The 16,649-nt window shown below is 47.0% G+C and overlaps 1 protein-coding gene across 3 annotated transcripts in view; it reads right to left on the reverse strand.

Moving 5' to 3' along the window:
* Positions 1-11,222: 11,222 nt before the first annotated feature.
* The window catches only part of LOC149441002 (uncharacterized), a 49,459-nt gene continuing 44,032 nt past the window's right edge, over positions 11,223-16,649 (reverse strand). The window contains exons 11-12 of one of the 3 annotated variants that reach the window (XR_016307455.1): positions 14,652-14,765; positions 11,426-11,562 (exon numbers count right to left, since the gene is read on the reverse strand). Coding sequence is in view for 2 of the 3 variants with exons in the window: in XM_089657874.1 (XP_089514000.1) it covers positions 11,333-11,562 (230 nt within the window). In the remaining variant the exon portion in view is untranslated. Of the gene's footprint in view, positions 11,563-14,519; positions 14,766-16,649 lie in introns of those variants that run through there. The other 2 variants (XM_089657874.1, XM_089657875.1) reach the window with 2 other exon arrangements.

Here is a 16,649-nt window from a genome sequence, read left to right on the forward strand (position 1 = left end):
CCTCTTAGAACACACACAGCCAGGCACACAGCATTTCCTGCATGCCTCCAATGGCTCCTAAGAACAGTCTATGGGATTCCTTTTGGGTTTTTTTTTTGGGAACAATGAGATTGGATGGGGGGTAGGGAGCATGGGATAGCCCAGAAAACTGTGAAACTGAATAGCTTGAGGACTCTCTGGCTGTGCAGTACAAAGATGAAAGTCACACAGGATCTCTATGCTGATGGGGACCTGTACTCCTTCCAGAGGTGACCTGTACTCCTTCCAGAGTTTAAAAGCTATACAGGATCACTAACTTCTCAGCAATGGGGTCTTGAATTCACAGGATTATAAGTTGCCTCCTGCCAACATCCACCAGGCTCTTCCTAGTGAGGGAGATATAGACTCACACCACCATTGGACAGCTGAACTCTTTCCCACCAACTGCTTCCTCCTGGCTCTTTTTTTCTGGCCCTTTTCTCATCAGCAGTATATAGCAGTCTTGTGACCTCTATCAGTGTCCAGCCGAGCACTGGTTAAAGCTTGTAGGAGGCATTTTATTTCTGCTCTAGGAGGATGCAGGACCCCTGGCCCTCTGTCTGGACAGTGCTGATTGGCCCTGTGCTGATCACATGAACTCTCCCAAGATAAAAAAAATAAACTGTCTAGCAATACACACTAAACTGATCATGTACAGAGTGTCTCCACGTGATTTGTCTTATCAAGAGATAAGAGGGGGACACTGAAAGAAGGGGAGGATCAGAAAAGACAGGATCAAACAGCCAACTTTGAGGTTAAACTTTATAGTGGTTGGCTTTATAAAGAAGTTGTCCCGCTCTTGTGTCTGTCCTTGATAAAGGTTGCTAGTACAAATGAAATGCATCAGAGTTCTGGTAGATTTGAAGTGACATGAGGCTTCCTTTTTTCCATTCTCATCGCTACCTGTCAGCGAATCAGACGCCGAGACCCTGACAGGTTTATCTTTGAGGGGCATCTAGTGCATGGAGGGGTAGGGCTGTCTTAATAGTATCATGGGACCCTGGACAAAGTAATGCACTGGGACCCCTACCATGGAGATAGAAGCCTGCGTCATGCATACCATGCCACAGCAAAAGTGCGTGTGGCTAGATCATGCTAGATATTGGGCGTGGCTTTTTAGTCTGCTTATAAACAACAAACACAACCAGGAAATCATCCCAAATTAAATTCACCCCCCGTGCACATTGTCCCACCCTTTCTACACACTGCCCTCCTGTGTACACTGCCCCCCTTTTCCCCTGTACACACACCTCCTATTCCTGTTTTACACTATCCCCCTCCCTGTACACTCTGCCCCCAGGGCCAGTGCTAACACTAGGCAAACTAGGCATCCACCTAGGGCGTACTGCTACCTAGGGGCTCCTTGGCACAGCACAGGCCTGCACTCTCTCTGTGTGGGATGCCACCACATCATTAATGACATCCAGCTGAAGGGAGGGGGCAGCAGAGAGGAAGGAAGGAAGGACAGAGGAAGATGCTGGGTATCTGGGACCAGTGTAGCAGCTGAGCTGCTGCTCCTTCAAGTGTTCCTCTCAGACTCAGTCCCTTACTGCAAGCTGGCTGGTGGCTGCTGTTCACTGTGGAGTTCCAGCCCTTCTCTTCCCATTTATTAGTGGAGGTGGAAAGTAATGTCTGACTCTGATTTCTCGTGTCTGTGAGTGTGACCCAGCTGGCCGGCCATCCATCACATGTGCAATGTGTCAGTGAGTGATGACATCATCACCATCCCACAGCCTGCTCTTCTAGTGCCTGCTGGGCCTGCTGATCTGTGTCAGTGTTGGTGGTGGTGTGTTGTGTCAGATCTGTCACTGTGTGGGATCGCTCAGCTCAAGTGTTCTCTGTGTGTGTGGGGGCTGGTCTGCCTGCTGTCACAGTGTTTTACCTCCCCCCATTGCCTGGAGATTTCCAGCCTGGGATCTGTCAGAGTGTGGATCCATCATCCTCCACTCACTGCCACTGTATTTATGTATGTCTGTATGTTACTGTTAGACTTTGTTCACATGAGCATTCGTAAGCATACACCAGTGTGAGGGCCATGCTTGCTCCAGGGGCAGGAGATGTATGGGTGTTCAGCCCCTTAATGTCAGTTAGGATGCAGCCACTGCACAGACACAGCTGCGCTCCCCATCTTACATTTGTATGGGTATGGGCCCCGAATCCACACTATCTGTGTTTGGGGACCTGCACCCACATACACACAGCAGCCTCTTTATTAGGTCCACCTGTTCACATGCTTGGTAACACAAATTGCTAATCAGCCAATCACATGGCAGCAACTCAATGCATTTAGGCATCTAGACGTGGCAAAGACAACTTGCTGAAGTTCAAACCAAGCATCAGCATGGGGAAGAAAGGGGATTTAAGTGACTTTGAACGTGACATGGTTGTTGGTGTCAGTCGTGCTGGTCTGAGTATTTCACAATCTACTGATCTACTGGAATTTTCATGCACAACCATCTCTAGGATTTAAAGAGAATGGTCCGAAAAAGAGGAAATATCCAGTGAGCAGCAGTTGTGTGGAGGAAAATGCCTTGTTGATGTCGGAGGTCAGAGAATGGGCAGACTGGTTCCGGGTGATAGAAAGGCAACAATAACTCCAATAACCCCTCGTTACATCCAAGGTACCCAGAATACCATCTCTGACCACACAACACACCCAATCACAATCATCCCTGTAAGGGCCGGTTCACACTATAGAAAGACAGTCCAGATGTGTTCCGGTGCATTTTTTATGTGTTTTTATACTTTCCAGTTAATTTTTTTCCTCTTTCTTTTTCTTCAATTTCAATAGGGACATGTGTGTTCCAGTGCGTTTCTGGTTCATTTTCGTTCCAGTACAGTTCTGTGCAGAAAAAATGCAGGCAGTCCTACTTTTTTTTTCTGCATCCAGAATGCACTGGAACTGTGAGCACTGACATGAACATTGACAACCATATAACCTACTTTCTGTGCGTTTTGGATGCTTGCATTCACTATATCCGCTCTAACCAGACCCTGCATTCACTATATGCGCTCTCCCCAGACCGCGCATTCACTATATCCGCTCTCCCCAGACCGCGCATTCACTATATCCGCTCTCCCTGGACCCTGCATTCACTATATCCGCTCTCCCTGGACCCTGCATTCACTATATCTTGTCTCCCAAGACCCTGCATTCACTATATCCGCTCTCCCCAGACCGCGCATTCACTATATCCGCTCTCCCCGGACCCCGCATTCACTATATCTTGTCTCCCAAGACCCTGCATTCACTATATCCGCTCTCCTCGGACCTCGCATTCACTATATCCGTTCTCCCCGGACCCGCATTCACTATATCCACTCTCCCCGGACCCGGCATTCACTATATCTGTTCTCCCCAGACCCTGCATTCACTATATCTGTTCTCCCCAGACCCTGCATTCACTATATCTTGTCTCCCCAGACCCTGCATTCACTATATCTGTTCTCCCCAGACCCTGCATTCACTATATCTGTTCTCCCCAGACCCTGCATTCACTATATCCTCTCTCCCCGGACCCCGCATTCACTATATCTGTTCTCCCCAGACCCTGCATTCACTATATCTGTTCTCCCCAGACCCTGCATTCACTATATCTGTTCTCCCCAGACCCTGCATTCACTATATCCGCTCTCCCCGGACCCCGCATTCACTATATCCGCTCTCCCCGGACCCCGCATTCACTATATCTGCTCTCCCCGGACCCTGCATTCACTATATCTGTTCTCCCCAGACCCTGCATTCACTATATCCGCTCTCCCCGGACCCCGCATTCACTATATCTGCTCTCCCCGGACCCTGCATTCACTATATCTGTTCTCCCCAGACCCCGCATTCACTATATCCGCTCTCCCCGGACCCCGCATTCACTATATCCTCTCTCCCCGGACCCCGCATTCACTATATCCGCTCTCCCTGGACCCTGCATTCACTATATCCGGTCTCCCCAAACCCTGCATTCACTATATCCGCTCTCCCTGGACCCCGCATTCACTATATTTGCTCTCCATGGACCCTACATTCACTATATCCGCTCTCCCCAGACCCTACATTCACTATATCCGCTCTCCCTGGACCCTGCATTCACTATATCCGCTCTCCCTGGACCCTGCATTCACTATATTTGATCTCCCCAGACCCTGCATTCACTATATCCGCTCTCCCTGGACCCTGCATTCACTATATCCGCTCCCCCCGGACCCTGCATTCACTATATCCGCTCTCCATGGACCCCGCATTCACTATATCCGCTCTCCCCGAATATGCATTCACTATCCGCTCTCCCGGGACCCTGCATTCACTATATCCGTTCTCCCCGGACCCCACATTCACTATATCCACTCTCCCCGGACCCTGCATTCACTATATTTGATCTCCCCGGACCCCACATTCACTATATCCACTCTCCCCGGACCCTGCATTCACTATATGTGGTCTCCCTGGACCCCACATTCACTTCATCCACTCTCCCCGGACCCCGCATTCACTATATCCGCTCTCCCCGGACCCTGCATTCACTATATCCGCTCTCCCTGGACCCCGCATTCACTATATCCGCTCTCCCCGGACCCCGCATTCACTATATCTGTTCTCCCCAGACCCTGCATTCACTATATCTTGTCTCCCCAGACCCTGCATTCACTATATCTGTTCTCCCCAGACCCTGCATTCACTATATCTGTTCTCCCCAGACCCTGCATTCACTATATCTGGTCTCCCCGGATTCTACATTCACTATATCTGGTCTCCCCGGACCCTGCATTCACTATATCCGCTCTCCTCGGACCCCGCATTCACTAGATCTGCTCTCCCCAGACCGCGCATTCACTATATCCGCTCTCCCCGGACCCCGCATTCACTATATCTTGTCTCCCAAGACCCTGCATTCACTATATCCGCTCTCCTCGGACCTCGCATTCACTATATCCGTTCTCCCCGGACCCCGCATTCACTATATCCACTCTCCCCGGACCCCGCATTCACTATATCTGTTCTCCCCAGACCCTGCATTCACTATATCTGTTCTCCCCAGACCCTGCATTCACTATATCTGTTCTCCCCAGACCCTGCATTCACTATATCCGCTCTCCCCGGACCCCGCATTCACTATATCCGCTCTCCCCGGACCCCGCATTCACTATATCTGCTCTCCCCGGACCCTGCATTCACTATATCTGTTCTCCCCAGACCCCGCATTCACTATATCCGCTCTCCCCGGACCCCGCATTCACTATATCCTCTCTCCCCGGACCCCGCATTCACTATATCCGCTCTCCCTGGACCCCGCATTCACTATATCCGCTCTCCCTGGACCCCGCATTCACTATATTTGCTCTCCATGGACCCTACATTCACTATATCCGCTCTCCCCGGACCCTACATTCACTATATCCGCTCTCCCTGGACCCTGCATTCACTATATCCGCTCTCCCTGGACCCTGCATTCACTATATTTGATCTCCCCAGACCCTGCATTCACTATATCCGCTCTCCCTGGACCCTGCATTCACTATATCCGCTCCCCCCGGACCCTGCATTCACTATATCCGCTCTCCCCGAATATGCATTCACTATCCGCTCTCCCGGGACCCTGCATTCACTATATCCGTTCTCCCCGGACCCCACATTCACTATATCCACTCTCCCCGGACCCTGCATTCACTATATTTGATCTCCCCGGACCCCACATTCACTATATCCACTCTCCCCGGACCCTGCATTCACTATATGTGGTCTCCCTGGACCCCACATTCACTTCATCCACTCTCCCCGGACCCCGCATTCAGTATATCCGCTCTCCCCGGACCCTGCATTCACTATATCCGCTCTCCCTGGACCCCGCATTCACTATATCCGCTCTCCCTGGACCCCGCATTCACTATATCTGTTCTCCCCAGACCCTGCATTCACTATATCTTGTCTCCCCAGACCCTGCATTCACTATATCTGTTCTCCCCAGACCCTGCATTCACTATATCTGGTCTCCCCGGATTCTACATTCACTATATCTGGTCTCCCCGGACCCTGCATTCACTATATCCGCTCTCCTCGGACCCCGCATTCACTAGATCTGCTCTCCCCAGACCGCGCATTCATGACTAGAGCACCAGAGATAGGTCATCCAAATTCCCCCCTTACTATACTTAAATAAAAACCATGACACCAATTTTTGGAGTAAATGGCCAACATGGCCTTTTATTAACAAACATTTTTTAACACCAACCATTCCTTATAACAGAAACATACAGAGTTGTTGTTGTTGGTCTTCGAAGGCACCCCACCAAAATGATATGAAATGCACCTGCGGACAACCATATTACACAAAGGCCTCCAGCCGCAACCAACCAGCTCGGAGACAACCATACCGTCCGCAGTGCAGCACCACCACCTTCCAGTTAAACCTTGGTTAACTGGAATGTCCCCGGGCACACCATACCACCGATGGGTCCCACACCATTATCTGTACCTCCAAGATAAGAACCGCCTCCAAGACCAACAACCGCCCAAGACCGAAACAACCCCCTGACCCCCGAGAGGAACACAAAAACTCCCTATAACAGGGGAGGGCGGGAGGGAATCTCACTCACCAACGTCCAGGTCCGAAATGATGCCTCCCCCCCCTGGGACACCCCACCCTAAGGTGCGGCAGAGCCCACCCACGCTCTCTCTCCACCAACCAGCACACCCATCTATCCTTTTCCACACCCCCCTGGCACATCATTAACCCTTTCTTACTCTCCTTCCCACTCTAGGCCTAGTCATGCCTGCCCTGCGCTAATTTTCCTTTCCTTTTTTCGCTACGGGCATTACTCTATATCCGCTCTCCCCGGACCCCTCATTCACTATATCTTGTCTCCCAAGACCCTGCATTCACTATATCCGCTCTCCTCGGACCTCGCATTCACTATATCCGTTCTCCCCGGACCCCGCATTCACTATATCCACTCTCCCCGGACCCCGCATTCACTATATCTGCTCTCCCCGGACCCTGCATTCACTATATCTGTTCTCCCCAGACCCTGCATTCACTATATCCGCTCTCCCCGGACCCCGCATTCACTATATCTGCTCTCCCCGGACCCTGCATTCACTATATCTGTTCTCCCCAGACCCCGCATTCACTATATCCGCTCTCCCCGGACCCCGCATTCACTATATCCTCTCTCCCCGGACCCCGCATTCACTATATCCGCTCTCCCTGGACCCTGCATTCACTATATCTGGTCTCCCCGAACCCTGCATTCACTATATCCGCTCTCCCCGGACCCCGCATTCACTATATCTGGTCTCCCCAAACCCTGCATTCACTATATCCGCTCTCCCTGGACCCCCCATTCACTATATTTGCTCTCCATGGACCCTACATTCACTATATCCGCTCTCCCCGGACCCTACATTCACTATATCCGCTCTCCCTGGACCCTGCATTCACTATATCCGCTCTCCCTGGACCCTGCATTCACTATATTTGATCTCCCCAGACCCTGCATTCACTATATCCGCTCTCCCTGGACCCTGCATTCACTATATCCGCTCCCCCCGGACCCTGCATTCACTATATCCGCTCTCCATGGACCCCGCATTCACTATATCCGCTCTCCCCGAATATGCATTCACTATCCGCTCTCCCGGGACCCTGCATTCACTATATCCGTTCTCCCCGGACCCCACATTCACTATATCCACTCTCCCCGGACCCTGCATTCACTATATGTGGTCTCCCTGGACCCCACATTCACTTCATCCACTCTCCCCGGACCCCGCATTCACTATATCCGCTCTCCCCGGACCCTGCATTCACTATATCCGCTCTCCCTGGACCCCGCATTCACTATATCCGCTCTCCCCGGACCCCGCATTCACTATATCCGCTCTGCCCGGACCCCGCATTCACTATATCTGGTCTCCCTGGACCCTGCATTCACTATATCCGCTCTCCCCGGACCCCGCATTCACTATATCTGCTCTCCCCGGACCCCGCATTCACTATATCCGCTCTCCCTGGACCCTGCATTCACTATATCCGCTCTCCCCGAATATGCATTCACTATCCGCTCTCCCTGGACCCTGCATTCACTATATCTGGTCTCCCCGGACCCCACATTCACTTCATCCGCTCTCCCCGGACCCCGCATTCACTATATCCGCTCTCCCCGGACCCTGCATTCACTATATCCACTCTCCCCGGACCCCACATTCACTTCATCCGCTCTCCCCGGACCCTGCATTCACTATATCCGCTCTCCCCGGATTCTGCATTCACTATTTCCGCTCTCCCTGGACCCTGCATTCACTATATCCGCTCTCCCTGAACCCTGCATTCACTATATCCGCTCTCCCCGGACCCCGCATTCACTAGATCTGCTCTCCCCAGACCCTGCATTCACTATATCCGCTCTCCCCGGACCCTGCATTCACTATATCCGTTCTCCCCAGACCCTGCATTCACTATATCTGATCTCCCCATACCCAGCATTCACTATATCTGGTCTCCCCGGATTCTACATTCACTATATCTGGTCTCCCCGGACCCTGCATTCACTATATCCGCTCTCCTCGGACCCCGCATTCACTAGATCTGCTCTCCCCAGACCCCGCATTCACTATATCCGCTCTCCCCGGACCCCGCATTCACTATATCCGCTCTCCCTGGACCCTGCATTCACTATATCCGCTCTCCCCGTACCCTGCATTCACTATATCCACTCTCCCCGGACCCCGCATTCACTATATCCGCTCTCCCCGGACCCCGCATTCACTGTATCCGCTCTCCCCAGACCCTGCATTCACTATATCCGCTCTCCCCGTACCCTGCATTCACTATATCCGGTCTCCCCGGACCCTGCATTCACTATATCCGCTCTCCCCGGACCCTGCATTCACTATATCCGCTCTCCCCGGACCCTGCATTCACTATATCCGCTCTCCCCGGACCTTGCATTCACTATATCTGCTCTCCCCGGAGCCCGCATTCACTATATCTGGTCTCCCCGGACCCCGCATTCACTAGATGTGCTCTCCCACAGTACAGAACATGGAAATGAAATTATTTTAGTAAATATAAAACAGCTAAATACCTTTTCTTATCAGCAGTATATAGCAGTCTTGTGACTTCTATCTGTGTCCAGCAGAGCACTGGTTAAAGTTTGTAGGAGGAGTTTTCATTTTGCTCTGACCTCCTGTCTGAATAGTGCTGATTGGTCCTGTGCTGATCACATGCACTCTCTCTCGAAAAAAAAAACCTCTCTAGCAATCCACACCAAACTGAGCATGTGCAGAGTGTCTCCACACAATATATCTTACCAGGAGATAAGAGGTGGACACTGGAAGAAGGGGAGGATCAGAGAAGACAGGATCAAATAGCCTTTTTACACAATGCAGAGGATTAACCCCTTAGGTTCCACAGTGATTATATAACAAGCATGCTTTACTGCATCTACAGACTGATTGTACTGTTGTGGGTTTAGGAACACTTTAACTACTTGCCCTCCGGAAGTTTTTACCCCCCTTCATGACCAGGCCATTGTTTGCTATACGGCACTGAGCTACTTTAACTGACAATTGCCCTGTCATGCAACACTGTACTCAAGAAATTTACGTAATTTTTCCCCACACAAATAGCACTTTCTTTTGGTGATATTTCATCATTTTATCTTTAGCACTATAATAACTAAACTAATAAAATTAAATATATAAGAATAGCGTAAGTATAACACCTGAATCCGACTTTTGTATAAGGCTGGCAGCGCTAGCGATTTGTAGTTTTTTTAGACATGTACAAAAACATTTTTTGTCTAATAAAAAGTCCAAAAACACCAGTTTGCCGCGTTTTTCAGCTAAAAATCTCCTCTAGAAACCCACTAGTTCTAGGAGTTTTTTTCCAGCAAAAAAATGCCTCTGCCAAAAAAAAACACTGATTAAAGCCCACTGTATGTGTGAATGGACACAAAGGATAACATGCTGGGGAGTTTACTGGCTGTAGAAAGAATGCCGAAAACCAGAAACAGCCGCTGTAAAAACGTCCCGTGAGGACAAGAGCCGGCCATACACGGGGTGAATTCTTTTCTAAGAATTTTGCATCATTAGTGGGCCACAGCAACAGTCAATTTTCCAGCAACTATCGAATTTGAGTGATTGGGCATGTTGGAAATTTTTGTAAAAACTAACAAATTTCTGATCAACGATGGGAGAATCCTACGAGAAATGTAATTGAAAAAGAAATGAGCGTGAGCTGTGACCTGGAAAGAAAAGAATTGTGGATTGTATAGAATTTTCTTTTGCTGGGTGGATATCAGGGATGTAACTCGCAATCTTTTCAAAAACTTTTCAAAAACTTTTGAACTAAGAATGATAATTCTATCTGACACAAGAGATAACGGCCTGAATTTGGACCTGGGATTCCTCAATCATTATCCAACAGTTTTATGACTGTCACCTCAAGCCAGGGGCGGACTGACTATTTGGAAACCTGGGCACTGCCCGAGGGCCCCGGGGTCAGTAGTGGGTCCCCTGAGATGCCCCTGGTACCTTTTTTTCTTAGGCTTTTTTGAGTTTGGGCAAGGACACAGGGGCCCCATGATCCACTATTGCCCCATGAGCTGTCAGTCCGCCCCTGCCTCAAGCATCACTGCCTCTGTGAGTGTTGTCTCCCCCCCCCCCAGTCTTTGCTTTTGCTGTGTCTTATCTCTGGTCTCTTTTTTTTTTCTTCATCCCCCACATCTCTTCTAACATTCTGCTAAAACTTTGTGATTGGTACTGCTTGGTCCTTGAAGAAGGGGACATTCCCCAAAAGTTGTCCTCAAAATTGTATGTTAGAGCAAAATAAAAAAAGTATCACGGACAGTACTCAATGGTTTCAGTTTTTTGAAAAACATTATTTCAGAATTTGACCTGTTTATGGCCTGTATACGCCTCTTGTAATCTCTGCATAACAGCATCACTCTGGAAGGGGGAATATGGAGAAGGACTGGGAACTAATCAGATGTCCCGACTGAGGAGAAGCTGTGAGAGCAGACAGAGGGGTGAGTGGTTGCTGCCCCCTTTCTGCCCAATCACAGTTGGGGGTTGATTAGAAGGTGATCAGGATTTTTAAGAAGAGGCTGTGGGGCACCCAACAGCAAGGATCTTGATGGAACGGGGACAGGTTTGTATTTGACTTGCCAGGTATACCTGGGAGGAGGAGGACACTTTGTCAAACAAAGAGTAAGCACATTAGACGTGTCCTTCTTTAATGTTAGATAAAACAGATATAAATGATTTCTTTAACATATACGTATCACCTATTCAAATAGAAATATCCAAAAACAATTATTATCACCATGGGGCACATCTACTTTTACTATTTTTTACTAAAAAACAATCCAGAATTTCCTTTGCCTTTGCACTGTGATACGAGGGAAGACTTGTATCTTTTTCTTTTAAGTTGACGAGGATCAGGTGACCGGCACATTCTTCAATAGTTGGCTGATATCTTAAGATCCTTCTTTTTACCATGTCGGTGCTGTCCTCCAGATCGTCGAGTACCACCATGACACTTTCCTTTCCTGTGAAATAAACATCAAAACTCAATCTAACCTTGAAACCATTGTACAAAACAGCACTATACTGCATATTGTGACCACTTTTAAGAGCGGGCCTTTTCTGACACTTATATATATATATATACATATATATATCACACACACAGTATGTATATATATATATTTTTTTTTTTTTTTTTAAGCATAGGCTCTAGAGCAGGGGTGTCAAACTCCATTTCATGGTGGGCCGTATCAGCATTATGGTTGCCCTCAAAGGGCCGGTTTTATCTGTAAGACTAGACGTCCCGTCTCCCCCCCATTACATCAGATGTCAAGAATCCCACACCCTTCCTAACACCCCGTGGGGGCAGAGCTAGAAAGCAGAAAGTGCAGGGTTTGGAGGAGGACCAGAGGAGGAGTGGAATCAGTTACCAGAGTCTGCTGAATGCTGAGACTAGAGATGAGGGGGTGCTGCAGCTGCACTGAGAAGTGCAGGATTTGGCAGGAGTTCCATTCTCCTCTCTGCTGCTGACTACTGAGACAAGGTGGGGTCAGAGACAAGCCTGCAGGAGAGGTGCAAGGTCCACATGAAATGCCCTGGAGGACCGGATTTGGACCACGGGCCTTGTGTTTGACACCTGTGTTATAGAGAATAAAATGGTGGGTGTTGCAATGTTTTATGTCACATGGTATTTGCACGGCGGTTTTTCAATTTTTGGGGGTAAAATACACTTTTTGTAATTGTAATGCACAAAATCACACTACAATACCCAATTGTTTTGTAAAATTTAAAAGATGATGTTATGGTGAGTAAATAGATACCAAACAGGTCACGCTTTAAAATTGCACATGCCTGCTCTTTCGTGCTTGCCTAGTGCTTGTTTGTTCACTGGTCATCTCGCAGAGGGGGAGGAGATCATGAAGTATGTTCTGTGCCACCCTGTACTGTGTATAGCAAGTTACTTACATTGCAGTAATATTTTAAACTGTTATCTAACTCCTAGGCAGGGCTGGGACAAGGGGTGGGCAGAAGGGTTGGCTGCCCTGGGTGCGGTTGGGGATTTGAGGGTTGTGCCAGAAGGGTTTTGGAGGGGGATTTGTACTAAGAGGGTGGATTTGTGTTAGGAAAACTTTTTTTTTTTTTTGGGGGGGGGGGGAATTTATGCTAGTGTAGGGAACTGTTATTTTATACACTAGTTGTAGTTTGTTTATATTCATATACAGCCACTACCATAGAGGTCCCATTACAGACAAGTCCCTAGGTGTGCTTCCTGCCCCTACAAGGAGGTCAAGAAACCCCAGGATGTTATATAGTTTGTTTTTCCAGGAAGTATCAGGCAGAGGGTGCCAGCCTGCCATGTGCTGTGTATCTGGGGAGAACTGTATGGGGATTCTGTGAGTAATGATCCAGATTAACAAGGCTGCTATCTATCTAGTTGTTACTGAAGCAGATTAGGTCTGCCTCTGTTATATTTAAACTTCTTTATTGGAACCCTAATATCTCTGTAAGAGAGGGATTTGTGGTTCATTATCATTATTCTATTTACACTGCAGAATCCTTATATATATATATATATATAGATCTGTGTTTTCACCTGCATAAGACTGTCAGGTGAACTTTCTGTTAATTGCAGTGTATCTTTGCAGCCTCTTTGCTTAAAGCCATAGCACCCTTATTGGTCTGGATCTCCCTTTAGCTGGGATTAGCATAGGGAGCGTTGGATAGATTAGGCTAGAGGTAGGTTAGGCATCCGACGGCCACTTAGACAGATAGAGGCCCGGTTGCAGTGACAGCCCAGTTTAGGGATAGGGACTAAGAGTAAGGAGAGATAGGACATTTTATCCTTTTAGGTGATGCATCGCTGATCTTCAGACAAGCCGTGCAATCATCCGCATAGAACGTGTTACTTGGACGCCATCACAGCATCTAAAGTGGAAGCGTGCATCTTATTGACTCTCACCTCTCCAGGGGCCCCTGCAGCCGGACTGCGCTATAACCCATGGTTGGAGGTATTCTGTATACTACATGCACATATACCCGGGTATAATTGCAACCTCCCAATTTATGGTAAATTGTAATTCCTGAATGTTATTCTTATGCATCCTGTTTTATGTGGCTGCTTTATATAAACTTTGCATTAATCTCATACAGGTGGGTGACATGTTTTCATGTTAGAAATATAAGCTGGGTGCATTAATACTGCTATGTATAGTTACTTTAAGTTGTCTACCTGTTACATTCCTAGAAAGGGGTGAGTCTCCTCAATTGCAGGAACCCTATTCTAGGTGGAGGCACTGCCATTTGTATTGTCACAACCCCCTCTTCCATATAGCGAAGGCTCAGGATTGCCTACTCATATACAGGTTAGCGCCATAGCTTGTTTGGTGTGGGCCATTTCACATAACCCCCCCCAAAACAGGGCTACATTTGGAGGCACTGCTGAGATCGAAGTGGGTTTAATAGTCAGTCATGGAGGAGCAACACAAAGAAAAGTGGCGCCCTCAACCTACTCATAGAAGGAGGTACCTTCCCTCTGTCCCACAAAACGTCAGTGTAAAAGAAGAACAAATGCCAGTTAACTATTCTTATCAGGAAGATGTCAATATTTCACAATCTAGTGAGAATGCTGTTGGCACTTTAAATCAACTGACTGAGATGCTAGCACAAGGGTTACAGGCGGCACATTATAGAAAGCTAAAAGTGTTCTCTGGTAATGTTCCTGTACCACAAGGAGAAGAAGCTTTCGAAGTTTGGAAAGAGCACACCCTTCAATGCTTGAAAGAATGGTCCTGCTCAGAGGAAGGCAAGCGTCAGCGTGTTATGGAAAGTCTGCGATCTCCAGCAGCAGAACTAATCCGCTTGTATCGAGATACCCATGAGGGGGTAAGTGCAACAGACTATATACAAGTACTGTCTGACCATTTTGAACCATACTATGACCTTGAACAGATGGTTGCTGACTATCGTATGACCTGTCAGAAAGAAGGAGAGAGTGTTTCCACTTTTATTAATCGATTGCAGTTACTGTTGTCACGTCTGGTGTATCACACTGCTATACATCCTGATGCAGTGAATTCAATGAGAACTAGTCAATTAGTACGGGGGTTGTTACCTCATCATCCTCTCGCACAGCTCCTCAAAGTGAAGTTATCTGATGATGATCTTCCTCTTCATGGACTAATGAAGTTAGTGAAGAAATTGGAAGCTGACATTCAGTTTAGCACCCCTAAGAAAGTGAAACAACCTTTTAAGAGGTTTAAATATGTATATAGATATTATTAAGAAGAACGTTTTATTAAATAATGTATGTAAATTAATAAAATAAGATTTTGGTTTTTTTTTAAAAATGAATTAAAATGTTCAACATAGAGATAAAGTATGAAAATTGTGGATAATATAGATATGTTGATTATAACATGATAATCTTAATGGTGATGAAAAAGTATAAGATTGCAATCCAAATTGTGAAGGGTGTGTATGAAAGCATTGAGTATACAGCCGTAGGATGCTGAGGCGCACTTTGTATATACATAATGGATGACATTGAGACACAGTCTGAACTCCAAAATTATGGAGGAGAAACGAAGAACTAATATATCATAGCAAAAATGGCGCCGGTAGGATATAAATAGTCTCTGTGCATGATGACATGCAAAACTACATCCCCCAGAGGAAGCTACGAGTCCCTGTAGCGTAACGCGTAGGGGAGGGGCGGTGACGTCATCACGCATCCACAGAGGAACGGCGAGCATATTCATTGAAGGCAAACACACCTGCAAGGCTGTTTGTAGTACGATCTGGATACATTTTATACAAAGCGCTACTTATATTCACACCATGTGAGTGGGAGATCAAAGCTTAATAAATAATCGTTATCCCGGATAAGGCACTATGGTTTGTTTCCCTTCTCTGTATGTTCCGTATATGGAGGAATAAGTCAAGCAGCCAGCGGAGAAAGTCTTATTGAGAAGGCTGTGCTGAGGAGAGAGGAGAGGAGAAAGGAGAGAGAGGTGCACGCTGTGAACACAGACTCATCACACAGATTAGATTGAACTACAACACCATCTTATTCCCAAAGAACTGAACTGTTATTCCCAATTCAATTCAATTTTTTTCTCATATAAATTTTTTTTCTCATATATATTTTTTTTCTCATATATATTTTTCACCTATATACTTTATAAAATTAATTCATTCTTTCACATCTATTAAATAATTAATTTATATATTTACATTAATTATATATTTAAGTATAATTGATTTATATAATTATTAGATTATTGGTGGTACACTTAGTAATTTATAATATCACATAAGGTTGAATATATTGGAGCGCGGTACAATATTGGTATTTAAAGTTAACCTTTTAAAGAGGACCTCCCTTCTCGTCCTGTTCAAAATGATCAACCTGAATTCACTTGGTCCAAGTCTTCCATTAACAAGCCCGTTGCATTACACAGAGGGAGAGACTCTAGAAAGTGCTTCAGGTGTGGTCAGACGGGCCATTCAGCTAGACAATGTAATGACGATTATGAGGGAATGGTGCAAAGTGTGTCATTCCCTGTACAAAAGCACAAAGGACGACTGAAATATTCAAAGTCAGGATCAAAACAGCCTATCATAGGCTCCAAGTCCATTGTTAACGTTACTGTCAACGGACTTAAAACTTCAGCTTTGTTTGACACTGGGTCTCAAGTTACCCTTATCTATCGTTCCTTCTATCAGAAGCATTTGAGCAACACACCACTTCAATCTACTGGACAGATGAAGTTGTGGGGGTTGAACTCGAAGTCATACCCTGTTGATGGAAGCCTGCGCATAATTGTTACTGTACCTGGTTTAGAGGACAAAGGTGTTCCTCCCATGGAGATCACTGCACTTGTGTGTCCCGACACTGGGGACTCCAATGCCGCTCCTGTGATATTAGGTACTAATTGTAAAGCAGTACAGTGTGCTTTTCAGAAGTTTCTTGAAGGAGGTCGCACTGCTTCTTTTTGATCAAATTGAACTGTCTTCTGATCTTAAAGAGCTTTGTAATGTCCTCTCTGTTGGCTATCAACACGGAGTGGTGTATCACATCGGTAGGCATGCAGTGGAAATTCCTCCAGGG

Source organism: Staurois parvus, unplaced genomic scaffold, assembly GCF_062004578.1.
Source record: "Staurois parvus isolate SC_StPar_1 unplaced genomic scaffold, SC_StPar_1.0 ptg001037l, whole genome shotgun sequence".
Classification (NCBI taxonomy): Eukaryota; Metazoa; Chordata; class Amphibia; order Anura; family Ranidae; genus Staurois; species Staurois parvus.